Source organism: Fundulus heteroclitus, chromosome 3 (assembly GCF_011125445.2).
Source record: "Fundulus heteroclitus isolate FHET01 chromosome 3, MU-UCD_Fhet_4.1, whole genome shotgun sequence".
Taxonomy (NCBI): Eukaryota; Metazoa; Chordata; class Actinopteri; order Cyprinodontiformes; family Fundulidae; genus Fundulus; species Fundulus heteroclitus.
The window spans coordinates 38,285,498-38,299,502 of record NC_046363.1 but is presented as its reverse complement, the minus strand read 5'-3'; the positions used below and the strand labels follow the sequence as shown (position 1 = coordinate 38,299,502).

Here is a 14,005-nt window from a genome sequence, read left to right as displayed (position 1 = left end):
CTTCATCTTCACTTCACAAGCCGGTCTTCTGACTCCAATTTTGCAGATCACATTCTCGTCGGGAGCGTTTGTTCGGGCCGATGTCTCCGATTGGGGAATGAGTCTGACTCTGAGGGTTCCCGGTTCAGCCCAGAATCACACGCAGGGTCTGTGTGGGACATATGATGGAAACCCGGACAATGACTTCCACTCAGCAGGGGGCGCTACACTGGAGCAACTGCACGATTTTATATCGGAGTGGAGGTCAGTGGGTTTGCGTTAAAACCATATCGGGTTTCAAGAGTCGTCATTTCTGTGAACTGATTTACAGATGAAGCTGCAATAGCCAACAAAGTAGTTTCAATTAGGAGGAAGTCCTCCTTTTTCACACTGTAAGTTGCAAATGAGTGCAACCCCAGATTTATTCTATCAATGAAATAAATCTGAGAGGAGACAGATTTTCTAGTGTCTGAAGAACACCTGCAAGTATTTTAGGTTGCTCAAAGAAATCCAAGTTCATTTCCAATGTTTTTAATTTATAGACAGTTTTTTTTAGTTAGTATGCTATCGTGATTATTGTTAAGCCAAGACATTTGGTGTGTCTTGCTGTCATGAAAGCACTTCAGACATCTGAACGAAGCAGGGTTTTTAGAATAATTTTTATTAATAATCAGCCCAAAACCAAATCACATACAAACTCATTATCAAGCTACAATACACACATATAAGGGGTAAAGGCAAGAAAAAGATAATAATCACCATCTATCCACTCACAAGTTAAAAAAACATAAATAAAAGTGAACTCCCATCAACTCCCAATTGCTTGGGAACACCCTAAAGACAACCAAACACTCCTAAACAGTTTTGGGACAAATCATCGGGTAAATAAATAAGCAGGGGAGACCCTACATCAAGAAACAAATCCCCATTTCCTCCCAAGACGGCAGCAACTCTTTTGTTGGGAATAATTTAGCACTTTTCCCTGTTCTACACAGTAATAGTGGGAGGTTTATCTTTGAGATCCAATTAATAGGGATGCATAGCTGAGCTAGCAACAATGATCCATTACATAGTTTAAACTGTAAATCAGTTAATCTTATTTCTTTTGAAGGCAAACCTAGAAGAAACATAATCCAGTGGCTCTTTTCACCCAGTCCTCTAAAAGTTTGCTCATTTGTTAATATATGGAACTCCAAAACCTTTTCATTTACATTCCCAGAAATAATGGTAAAAAGTATTGATTTTTTTGACATTTCATAAATAAAGGGGACATAAGAGGGACGCTAAGGATTAGGAGTTTTATATATAGGCAGTGCAAACCTTTGTACTAACTTTCTCACAGGGACTTGTTGGTAAAAGTGGATCTAAATCTGTTAATGGATTCTTTTCAATCATCTTCAATATATTGATTATCTCGATCTCCCTCCGATTTTTGAGTAGTGTTTAATGTACCGGTCCGGTGAGCGTATAGTGATTAAAAAGCAGAGATGAAAAGAGTTCCATATTTTCGGTTCATTAGAAATGTTTACAGATCATCACACATAGTTGTTTCGGTAAATAGGGACATTTTGGACATAACAAAATGAGAAAACTTGGAGAAAGATTAAAAAAAAAGTGCTTACAAGGAATGTTACGATGTGACTGCAGCTGTTGAAAATTCATTAATATGTCATTTTGATACATGTCACTGATCATCCTATTGTCAAACTGTCTGATAGACATTCCTGGAGCAAAGTCTCGGGTTCTCAATAGATGAGTCAAAAATTAAATGCAGTTTTCTCTTCCCAGCCAGAGGGTGGGAAACAAAGGGTTGACAGAGTGACAGACAAGACACGAATGAACAATGAGCACTGGAACAAAATACGGCTGTGCACCATGGCTGGCCAGTGGTGCGGAAGTTTTCAGTTTTTTTTTTTGGTAAAACGAAGGAATATTTCAATATATGTTAAAGATTCTGAGCTGGAGTCGAGAATCTGTTGCCAAAGATCTAAAGTATTTAGATTGATTAAATCTGAACTTTATGGCTGTACTCTTATTTTGTCGATAAAACGCACAAAATCAGTTGGTTGTTGCATTTTGGATAACTGTATAACATCACACTTAGAGATTTAGTTTGTGAAAACACAAAAAGGCACAATTCCCCTGCCATTTTGTCCTTAGGATGACCTTAAATAGTGTTTGAATGTAAACTAGGACAGAAAAATTTACTCTGGTTAGAAATCTTTTAAAACAGTTTGTTGTTTTTTGAAGGTTTTTTTTCTATTTGTAAAAAAACTAAACAGAGACATAGCTTTACAGATTCTCAATCACCTGAGTCATTGCAACTACAACAAGCTTAAATCGAATGATTCCAAACTTTCCGCAAATATATTTCCACTAAACAGAGACAAAAAATGTTCTGAAAAATGTTAGAATCACCTCTTGTTTATTTCTTGCCGGTATAAGTCCATTATTGGGGAGGGTCTCGTCTTGTTTAATGTATTGTTATACCTTAATATTGATCTAAGTATGTCTTTTGAAATCTAGTTTAGGATTACATCCAGTTATTAAAGTAGGACCACGTTTTTTCATAATCTGCTGTCTTTCTTTTAATGAGTAGTTCATCATTTCAATCCAAACATTAAATCACTGTTGTCAAAAGATCCAAATTCATCGTTAAAAATTAATCTACTTCCTTTATCCATTATTGTAATCCACACTAAGAGCAATGAAGCAGCCGAGGTTTGCGGAGGAATACTGATCCCTGAAGTTTTTCACCTGGATTCCCTAAAAAATGTAAATCCTAACAAAAAAGGTCTGGCAGTATAACTCAAACAATCATGTTCCAAACCAGACCGAGGTTTAAATCTCTAAAAGACAAAACAGAGTACATTTTATGCAATTTGTTCAGCTTTCTTGTTATTTGCTTCAAAGGTGCCGTGACATCGCTGTATAAACTATTTCATGTAGTTCATTTTGCTGCACATGTAAATTCTCCAAAGAATTTAATAAAAAAAAAAGTCCAATATTTGCAGGGGATTGTTTTCACAGGCAGAGTTTGGTACGGTAATGATATGTGGCTCTACCTCGTTGACTTCACTCTGATTGGCTACAACCATATTTGAGAAACTGCTTCAGACATATCAGTGCATTTATCTGATAATTTTATCAGACGGCGTTTAGAAATTAAATAAACGTAGGGGCAATGACAGCATTGTGGTCGCCACCCATAAATGAACTTCAGCCACTCTGATTGTTTCACCATTGGGAGTAAGTGGAAACTTACATCCGTTTCTGATCAAAGAAACAAAGCTAAGCGCCCATTGGCAGATCCTTTGGTACCCGCTCTTGACATTCAGATGCAGTGCAAAGCAAATCATATTATACCCCCAACACCACCAAAACATTTTATTTGTTGTCATGGTCCTTTAAGCCTTGCTCTCTCTCACTTTGTTGCAGACTGAATTAACTCCAGGTCCAGGTCCTGTCATGTTATAAAAAAAATACAGTTTGCTGCTAAATAGCTTCTGACATATTTTAAGCTTCTTCTGATTTCATTTTCACACATCTTGATACTCAGAACAGTTAACTTTGAGTTTTCCTCAAAAATGACCATCATCTACACTGCAGAATACTTTTGTTACCAGTTATGTACAACAGTGAACAGCTGATGTCTCCTACATCCTTAGGAGTTTAATTAGGAGATTGACTTGGGTGATCTGAAACCTCCCACACATTTTACCTTGATTGTGAATTTTGGATGGACAACAGAAAACCTCTGTGGATTACAGTCATTAATAATTTTACACAGGAAACATGACTTTTTCACATCTTTTGAATTTCTATAGATCTAAATGTGAATATATGGAAATAATCATATGTTTTCTGATCTCTTTTTCTGAAACAGAAAAAAAACTGTTTGTCCCAGTAGATTTGGGATTAAACTGTACTATTTTTGCATGATTGCCTAACTGACTAAACAAGGCAAAAAGTTTCTGCACCCTGCATCTATGGACTTCTCACCTTGACTTTTTTTGTGTCTCCATCAGACTCCCTGCAGGCAGCAGCTTGTTTGACTCGGTGCTGGCCCACGACCACACACCAGATATCCACAGGCACTGTAACTGTCAAGCAGATCACCTCAGACCATCTCCCAGATCTGGATCCCCTCAGATCTCCTTTGACTCCACCTGCTCTAATCATAGATTTACCAGTTTCATCCCCTCTCTGGATGTTACAGCCAAGTATATCAGTTCAGTGGAGATACAAAAAGAAAATGAAAGACGACGTCTCACTCTGGGTGACTCTCACAGAGAGTTTCACGCAGACAGAACATCATCCTCCACTTATCACCAAAAGATTCTGCCGTACACACCCACTTCCCCGCACCAAAGCTTGAGACAGTCTGATCTGAAGAGCTTCTCATACTTTTTCCCAGAGGACCATGAATCCTCTGTTCAGCCAGAAGCTCCGCTAAGGTGGCCGACTCCCTCTGGTCTGACTCAGCAGCAGGCTCAGGCTCAGTGTGAGCAGACTGTGGAAAACTCGAGCATCGTTCTGGGCTGCAGGCTCCTGTTAGAACGTTCGATAATCAGCCGAGCTGTGGCCATGTGTGTCGCAGACCTGCAGCTGAAAGACGAGCCGTCATGGCTGAACGCGACATTACCGCTGCTGGAGAACGAGTGCGAGAGGAGGCTGGAGGAGGAGCGAAGGAGATTGGAGAAGCACAGAGACGCCGTGTCCTTCCTGAGGTGTCCGAACCTGTGCAACGGGAACGGCCAGTGCTCCGAGTGGGGGTGTGTCTGCTTTCCTGGGTTCGGTTCATATGACTGCAGCGAGCTGACGGGTAAAACATGGAGCAGATACACACAAGGACATGAGGTTCAACCAAGAGATAAAAGTTTTAACATTTGTGAAACCGAAAATGCTTTTTTATTGCTTTAAGTTTGAGAGGATGCAATAACTCAACACGGCGGATACTCTCTAGCCTAGTTTTTAGGCCATAAATGACAAACGTCTCAAAGTAAGACGGAGCATCCTGCTCTAACAGTCCTTTTTGATGATGCTCTAAAGACCAGATTCCAGAGATCACAGAGTTGATGAAGGAGGACCTGTGCAACGTCCGTCAAGAAGACTGCTCCACCATCCGGGTCTTAGGTCATGGTTTCAAGGACTCCAGCCAGCTCAAGTGTGAGTTTGTTAAAGAAAAGGTACTTTGCTTTTTCTTTTATGTATGTTTTGCTTCCTTGTTGTGCTTGCAGGTGAAATAATCTTAATGATTACCAAGATAACTCTAGAAAACACAAAAAACCCATCCATTCACAAGGTAATTAAAGATGAGTAGAGTGTCCATAAATTGCACTTAAGAGTTGCGTCGATTAAAAATAATATTTCTTATGTAAAACAAAAAGTACGGTGCAGTAAAACTATACCTAGGAGTAAGTTTCTTTCAAAAAGTTACTGAAGTAAATATAACAAGTTACCATTCACATCTGGTCATCTCCAAACAATCTAAAGTTTATCGTTCTAAAGAGAGAACCAGACAGATGATCATTTTTCTAGAAGGGAGCCATCATCAAATTCCCCCCCAACATTACCGCTGCTGGAGGAATAAAAATAAATAAATCTCAGATTTACATGTCCTCTGTTATTTTGTTAAGTGTTAAAGTCTCTTACAGGAAAATAAGAAGGGAAGGTTGCCAGGAAAAAGTCTTAAGTCTCTTTTTCTAAAAAGCATGTGGTCTCGTGGCAGGTTTACAAAGCTCCATCTCAATGAACCTAAAGACTTCAGGAACAGTGTCGCTTGTAATGATTACACCAAAGTGGACATGTTTTGGCATATTTGTGAACACCTCCCACCTGGTAAGGAAGGACCAACAATGGCTCTTGTTTCTCAGGGAAATTGAAACGGACTGAACTTTCCACTAAGATGTTAGAAAACGTTTACGGAGCTACGATAGAAAGCATTCTGTTTCTCAGCATAACTGTGTGGTATGGGATCTGCACAGTGCAGGAGAGGACGGATTTGGCACAGGTGGTGAGGACGGCCCAGGGAATTGTGGGATGCCATCTACAGGACCTAGACATGGTTTATGCTGCACAAATTCAGAAAAGGGCCCGACGCATTGGCCAGACCCACCTACTGGGGCAATGCACCTCCATCAGGGAAATTATTCCAGAACTTTGAATAAAAAAGTAACAGACTTAAAAACAGCTTCTTTCCCAAAGCTGTGAGGGCTATGGCCCCCTGCTGAACAACAAACACCCTGTTCATAATCCGTTAAATGCTACAAACACAATACTGTTACCACAGGTTTCTGACCTGATGAAAACCACTTACACTGTCTCTCACTTGTGTATTCGCACACTTCAGTTTCTCAGGGACTGTCTCTTCAGACATCCATGCAAATTGAGCAATTTATTACACAGTATTGAAGACTACTGTCTGACTATTTGGCTTGAAAATGAGTCCATTAGCTGCTACGGACTAAATGCTGGCCAGTGCAATCAACTGTTTTAAAACAATAAAAAAAAAAAGATTGTGATCATATCTTGTTGTAACTGCATGTTATTTGTAATTAAGTGCATTCTGAGCCGGCGTCTGCCTCATCAAATATGTCATTCTAGTAACTCCTAATGAAAATAAAGCTTCTTTATTCTTGATGTTTCACAACCCAAACAAGACCAAGCAGAGCATCCAAGCACAGACACCTCATACTAGTTAAGCATGGTGGTGAAGTGGTAATGAGCTGGGTCTGTTTTATATTCACAAGACCTGGCTAGGCACCATTCAGAGAGGCTTTATGCCATACGCCAACATTTGACAATTTAATTAAACCTTCTTAAAATGTTTAAACTCACCTGAACTTGTTTATTTTGTGAACTGTGGATTTAGTTCAGGTGAAAATTCAGGTTAAATCTATAAGCTGAACCTAATGATACTCTGTGTTGACTTATCATATTAATCAGGAAGAAAAGGTGCATTTTACATTTTAATGTATTGCATTACATTTCCCCCTCATGATGATGGAGTAAGATAAAAATCCTTGAATCAAGTGTGTTTCAATCTTAGCAGTAGCCAAAACCTGTCCTGTCCAGCCTGTCCTCATTGTACATTTATCACATTTGACTTTTTTTCCATCCTTTTTCTGCCCCTTCTTATTTCCTTCCCTCTCTCTTTAAACTCCCTATGAAGTTTGAAGATGGGGAGTGGGTCATGGCTGCTCCTCAGTTTGTTCAGGCCACCTTTCTGAATGAAGCAGGTCTGGAGTGCCTGCTCCCCCTGGAGGACAACCGGGATCCTGCAGACGTGGACATGGAGGGGCTGAGGAACAGAGCTGTTACTCGCTGGCAGATCAAAGTTAGTCACAACTGAAGGTCTCTACTCAAAACGCCTTGGTCAATCTGGAGTAAAATCATCCATTTAAATGCTTTACTGCTAAAAAAAAGAGACCATTGGGAATGCCCAGTTATTGTAGTTGGACGTGTAGCTTTTGTTAGCCTGTGCACTGAAACTCTCTGAAGCCGTAACCCTGTGCATGCAGTTGTTTAAGGTTTTAATGCTCCCCCCCTGTTAAGCCACAGTAATCACGCTTCTGCTGATGGCAGGTTTCTAACGATGGCTACAGCTACAGCAACGCCAAGATCCTGACTCTGTATGACGGAGCCTGTCAGATCTGCAGCATCGACACAGAAATCATCTGTGCCCTCAGGGTGAGACATCTTTCTTCTTAATCCTTTAACCGTGACACATCACCAGCTGCACCTTTAATCTCCTCGAGTTTGTTTCGGTCGGGGATGGAGTTTTTTTTTTTTGAGGATATAGCATAACAGCGCTGGATCTAGTGGCATCAAGCAAAAAGTTTTTTTGAAAGAAGGCCTCAGATGTGTAAAGGCCTCAGTAAATTGGTAAAGAAGCAGCGTAATGAAGACAGCACGGCAGACAGGTCAGGGAGAAAGTCGTAGGGACATTTAAAACACAAATGGGTTTAGAAGAATATTCCAAGTGTTAAACAGCTCATGGATGACTGTTTTATCCAAAATCATAGAATATAGGACAACTGCAAACCTAGACATGAGACTTCACCAAAACTGGGAGAATATTAAACAGGGAAGCAGCCAAGAAAACCACGTTAACTCTGGAGGAGCGGCAGAGATCCGCAACAATGCAAGAATCATGCCCTTTATGGAGGAGGAGCAAGAAGAACGTTATTCTTAAACGAAAACCAAATCTGTTTGCCACACAATCCATGTAGGTGAGACGCCACACCTGGGCTGCAAGGTGCTCTGGTCGTATGAGGCCAAAGTAAAACCTTCTGGTCTACATGCAGAGCACATCATGGGGGTAAAAAACAAACACTGCACATGAGCACACCATCCTGAGCACACCATCCTCACAGTGGCGCAGGATGGTGGCAGCATCATGCTGTGGGGATCCTTTTTTTTAGCAGGAGCAGACGTGGGTCAGACTTGGTGGGAAGACGGAGGGAGCTGAATAAAACCTGTTAGATGCTGCAACAGACTTTAGACTGGGGCAAAGCTTCACCGGTCAGCTAGGCAATGAGCATAAACACGCAGCCAGAGCTACAATCAAATGGTTTAGATCAAAGTATTCGCATACGTTAGACTGAGCTTTTGCTTTTTTCAAATAATAATGAGCAAAAAAATCCAGTACTGATACATGCAAAGCTGGTAGAAAAAGGGAGGTTCAATGCAAACGGAAACTACATGTTTTTTTTTTTTATTATTATTATATTTTATTATTCATTTAATTTTATATTTCCATTCATTTTCCTTCCAGTGCCAAATATTGCACCATTTTGTTCTGGTTTAAAGCTTAAAAGCCCAATAGAGTACATTGAAAGCTGTGCTTGCAACACGACAACATTGGGAACAGTTCCAGGGGTATGAATACTTTCATAAAGCGCCTTACATGGCACCATCTGACATTAAGCTTTGCCATGAGGGTTCATCAAAGATTGCAGTGTTTTAGTGTTCTTTGCAAAACGATCCAAATAAGTCAGTACATTATTTAGAAGCCTTTATATTTAGGGGCTCGATAAATCATGACTCAAGTCACATTAAACTATTATTCAGTCATGGTAAACAAATGGAGGTATTTTATACAGCGGTTTTCTAGTCACACTGATCTCATGCTTTAATCTAGAGCCACTTTCACTCACTAATACACGTCTGTAGGACAATTGGGGTTAAGTGCCTTGCATCATTTTGTGGCAGGAGGAAGGTGGAATCATACACTCAACCTTTCAGTCGCAAGAAAACTACTCTACCCTCTAATTCTTAAATTGGTTCTGTTAGGCTGTGCTGGCATATGCAAAAATCACAAATGTTTTTGTAATAACTTCAATAAATGATGATTTAAATGTTTGTATGTTTGTTTGTTTATCTCCAGGAGAAGACCTGCATGATTGAGGGTTTGTGCTACAGTGAGGGGGAGTCTAGTCCCAGCAGTCCTTGCTTCACGTGTCATCCGGATCTGTCCAAACACACATGGTCCAAAGCTGAGAGTATGTCCAAGAAAACGCAGATTTTTACTTTTTTTTGTAAATTTTTAAAAAAATGGTCACAAAAACGGTCAAAGGCAAGGCAAGGCAAGGCAAATTTATTTATATAGCACAATTCAGTACAAAGACAATGCAAACTGCTTTACATGATTAAAATATAGCAAAATAAAACAGAATAAAAGCAAGTAGGAATAAAATGTAGATAGAAAAAATAACAAAAAAGTGGTGATTCAGTTAACTAGAACAGTTGAAGGCAATCCTAAACAAATGTGTTTTTAATCTTGATTTAAAGGAACTCAGGCTTTCCGCACCTTTACAATTTTCTGGAAGTTTGTTCACAAAGGTCACCTGTTTGTGAGTTTGAATCAGCTGCAAGAATGGAGAATCGCTGCTGAGTAACCTTGCATGGGAGCAGAGAAAGTGATGACATGGATGTTAAATAATAGTTATTATAATGATAGGATGTAAATTTGCAGATAGTTTCACAGTCTGAGAGTTTGTTTGTTTGTTTTTTTTTCAAGTTAAATATGTTTGAGAGTAAAGTTTAATTAGGTAAAAAAAAAGAAAAAAAGAAATGTATGCATGTGTAACAATGTTTTATGTGTAAAATGAAGAGCTACAGAATTTAAAAGCTAATTTGTCAAAGCAGAAAACCACCCGTAAAATCAAAAAAGGTTGAAAATACACATTTCTTTCTCTGGACACTCACCAATCACACGGAGACGGTGTTGGGCTCTGAGCAGCTCCCAGCTCGGTCACGTCCTCCATCAGACGGCTGTTGCGTGGCTGCGGTTCACCGGAGGCAGTCGGGATGAGTTGTCAGCAGCTCAGAGCTGATTGAAGTCAAGCCTGTCCTTCGGCGCTGATATTAAAGCTGCAGACCTCATTGTTGCACTTTTTTGGCAAACTTCACATCTGAAGCTCAAACTAGGTTACACAGGTCTCTGCTGCGTGGGGACAACATGCCTAAAATGTGTAGTTAGACCCTCACAGGAGTTGTGGGATAATCTGCACATATTTTCAAATTGGAAATTAGTTTTTTTTTACTTTTAACATCAATACCTACTTTTAAATCATCCTGAAAACTGCTAAGTTCATTTAAAAAAATCACCTTCCACATCTTAGATATTCTTTTTCATGTTTTGAGAGCCATGTTTCCTCTCATTACAGATAATCGGCTCACTTTCTTCTCTCCTTTATATTTACTGTCAGGGAACGAGCCTCCACTGTTCAAGCCACCTCAGATTCCTCTCCGCTCCTTCCAGGGGGAGGATTTCATCTACCAGCTGCAAGCTCGGGACCCCGAAGGCTCCGTGCTTCTTTTCAGCCTGGTGTCAGGTCCCAAAGGGGCTTCACTCACTTCAGCTGGACTGCTGATGTGGAAGGCTGCCTCTGAATCCACAGACCCCCAGGCTTTCCACTTCACTGTGACTGACGCCTGCAGCGCTGAGACAGCCGCCTCTGTCCAGGTGACTTCTTCCTGCGGGCAGGTCGATAAATTTGGTAAAAGGGTTTTATTTTCAGGCTGTGAGTGTCTGTGTGTTTGTGAATGTTACAGATAAATAATTCGAGCAGAAGAAGTTGCACAACATTCAAAGCAAATATATATAAAAAAATGAAACAAATTTTATTATTTTTCTCATTCAGGCAGTTTTCAGAAATAAAAACCTATTGTGCAGAGACATCAAATAAATATAACATTTAAAGACATCTCAGCAGAAAAATATATCAGTTTTTGAAGACAAACTGGACTTTGAACAGCATTCATGAATTGGGCTCAACTAAAATAAATATCTGTTTTTTTCTGAAGAGTTAATTCTTATTCCTACCACTAGAGGGTGATAACAGTTTAGATTTTAATTCCATATTAACAGAAACCAAGATTTTGTGCCAAAACGAATCAAAAACAGAGAGACGAATAAGGAACCACAAACCTTTTACATACACTTTTATCATAAAAGTGTACTTGAAATATACAAGTTTCACTTTTTGAATGGAATTACTGAAAATAAATCAACTTTTTCATAATATTCTAATTATATGACCAACATCTGTATATTCCTTGCTGTGCATCAGTTTAAAAAAATATAATTGAACCATAATCAGATTTTTTACTGTACTAAAACTTAGTTATTTAAGCATACGTGGTGGAAATATTAAGTCCAGGATTTTTTTTGAGCTATGTAATTAAAATATTCCAGATTTTTGTCAAAAGTAATCATGCTTTCTTGGTATTAGTTGAAGCCTAGGGATATAATTGTTCATTTTAAATACAAACTAAAGGTTTCTATGTTGTTGTTTCTTCTGTTTCTCCTCCTCTTGTATCTGCGGGACCAAGTCTGCCTATGTTATGGATGGATGTAAAATCTAATCCAGAAGCAGAGAGATGAAACACGCATACTTTCATTACTTCGTTTTGCCCTCAGGTTTCTGTGCAGTCCTGCGGATGTCTTAACGCAGCCTCCTGCATCACCAATGTGAACTTCCCTGTTGGACGCGGGGAATACGTCTGCGTTTGTCCAGATGGATTCACGGGACAGAGGTGCGAGGTGGACATAGACGACTGCAAACCAAACCCCTGCAGACTGGGTCGCTGCATTGATGCACCCAACTCTTTTTCCTGCGTCTGCCCTCCTGGAATGACGGGTAGGACGCGCCGGGTTTACTCTGCCCAAATACAGAGAACAAGAAGATCAATATTTCTGCTCTTGTTTATTATTAAAACTCAGTGGTGATAAGAGGAATAACTGATTTACCACAGACTTTGTGAGCTGTTTTGTTCTATTTTCTACTGTATTAAAAAAAAATCCAAACATTGTTAAATAAACGCAAGATGGTTGAAATGTTTTAAAAAAAACACACATTTTATTATTTTACTATTCCTAGTACACTAGTTCGATTTTTGATAATAAAAATACAAAACAACACATCCGATTCTGTAGACCACCAAAGGCTAACAAACTCCCTCAGATATGTCTCTTATCTCAGACAATGCGTCAAACTTGATTATTCACATTTATATTGAAGGTGGATTAACTTAATTAATTCTGTCTAAATTCTTGCATTTTGATGAGACTTTCCATTTAACATCTGAGTTCCATACCGATGAGCTTTAGTAATTTTGGGTTATAATAATATACCATCATCAAACCACGTGGAGAGCTCTTATTCACTAAGTCTCTTATTTTAATTTACAGTAAACCATATAGTTATCTTATGTAAGCCAGACGATTCTTTATAGAAAGGAAAGTCAAAAACATTATGAGCAACTTTAAATGAGCAGTAAGTGAAATTTCATTATTTTAGATAGAAAAAAACAAAAAAAAAATAGTTTTATTAAGAACTATAGGTTTCTTTTTAGATGGACTATGTTTAAACATCACACACTCTGTGTTGTTCTCCAGTCTCTTGTTTACATAGCCGGGCCAGCCGCACATGAATGTACGTGCATGTGAACAGCTGCCATCCAGTGCTTAGCCCCTTCCTGCCCATAAAATGCCATAGGCAGGCACAAAATGGCGGATAGCACACCCATCGGTTTAGAATGTTCTCTTGCTAACAGCATTATAAAGTTATGAGTTACTTACTTCTTCACCAGGCATGTTCCTCTGAAAGGTGATGCTGTTTTGCTGTGTTTTTAGCCTTCGCAAATAGGCTCATACGAGCCGATGGATGAGAAGGGGAAATGGGTGCTGAGTGCCGGAGCGATACACATCTTGTTTTGGTCTACAGACAGTGCTCAAGCTCCACCTAGTGGTGGAAAATTGCTTATTGCTCCTTTAAAAATTTTTTTTTTATACAAAAACAGTATAGAAATTAAAGATGTCTTGGTTTTAGGTTATTTAGAAATTAATAACGTTTTTTTAGTGGTTTTGAAGGTGCGGCATCATTAGCTTTTGTAATATTTTATGTGTTGCCAGGACGGACATGTAGAGAAGATGTAGATGAGTGCCTCTCCGGGCCGTGCTTCCCTGCAGTGAGCTGCAGCAACACACTGGGCTCCTTCATCTGTGGGTCCTGTCCACAAGGATACAGTGGCGATGGGAAAACCTGCCAAGGTAATGACAATGTAAATGTTTTACCGCTTGCTAAATCTAATGCCTAAGACTTATATTTCTGACTTTTCTGCCTTGTTTTTATTCTTCTAAGCGGAGGAAAATGTCCTGGCCTCTCCGGTGAAGACACCAGTGAGCGGGCCGCAGGTTTCTCAGGGAGCTAAACCATTGAGCCCTTCGCCGTGCAGCAGAGCGCCGTGTTACCCGGGTGTTCGATGCTTTGAGACCGTTCATGTTTCAGCTGGTTTTGCATGTGGAGCCTGTCCTCCTGGTCTGCAAGGAAACGGACAAACATGCACAAAAACTGGTGAGAAATCAAGTAATTTGATCTGATCAGGTGAAAGTAGACTTTTAAGCTGCAAAGATACACTTGCACAAGTGTAATTTTTACACATTTGTTAAAGATTTCACTTTGTCCTGACACTAAAACATGAGACAGAAAAAAATAACGAAATTATAAAATAAAGC

General features: G+C 39.5%; 1 protein-coding gene across 3 annotated transcripts in view; it reads left to right on the top strand.

Moving 5' to 3' along the window:
• LOC105935532 (von Willebrand factor D and EGF domains) overlaps positions 1 to 14,005 on the top strand; it is a 37,472-nt gene that overhangs the window by 9,581 nt on the left and 13,886 nt on the right. For all 3 annotated transcript variants that reach the window (XM_036135333.1, XM_012875985.3, XM_036135334.1), the window contains 10 exons: positions 47 to 243; positions 4,008 to 4,804; positions 5,032 to 5,168; positions 7,154 to 7,318; positions 7,567 to 7,671; positions 9,371 to 9,485; positions 10,695 to 10,951; positions 11,909 to 12,128; positions 13,403 to 13,540; positions 13,632 to 13,844. In XM_036135333.1, coding sequence (XP_035991226.1) covers positions 47 to 243; positions 4,008 to 4,804; positions 5,032 to 5,168; positions 7,154 to 7,318; positions 7,567 to 7,671; positions 9,371 to 9,485; positions 10,695 to 10,951; positions 11,909 to 12,128; positions 13,403 to 13,540; positions 13,632 to 13,844 — 2,344 coding nt within the window. The remainder of the gene's footprint in view (positions 1 to 46; positions 244 to 4,007; positions 4,805 to 5,031; positions 5,169 to 7,153; positions 7,319 to 7,566; positions 7,672 to 9,370; positions 9,486 to 10,694; positions 10,952 to 11,908; positions 12,129 to 13,402; positions 13,541 to 13,631; positions 13,845 to 14,005) is intronic.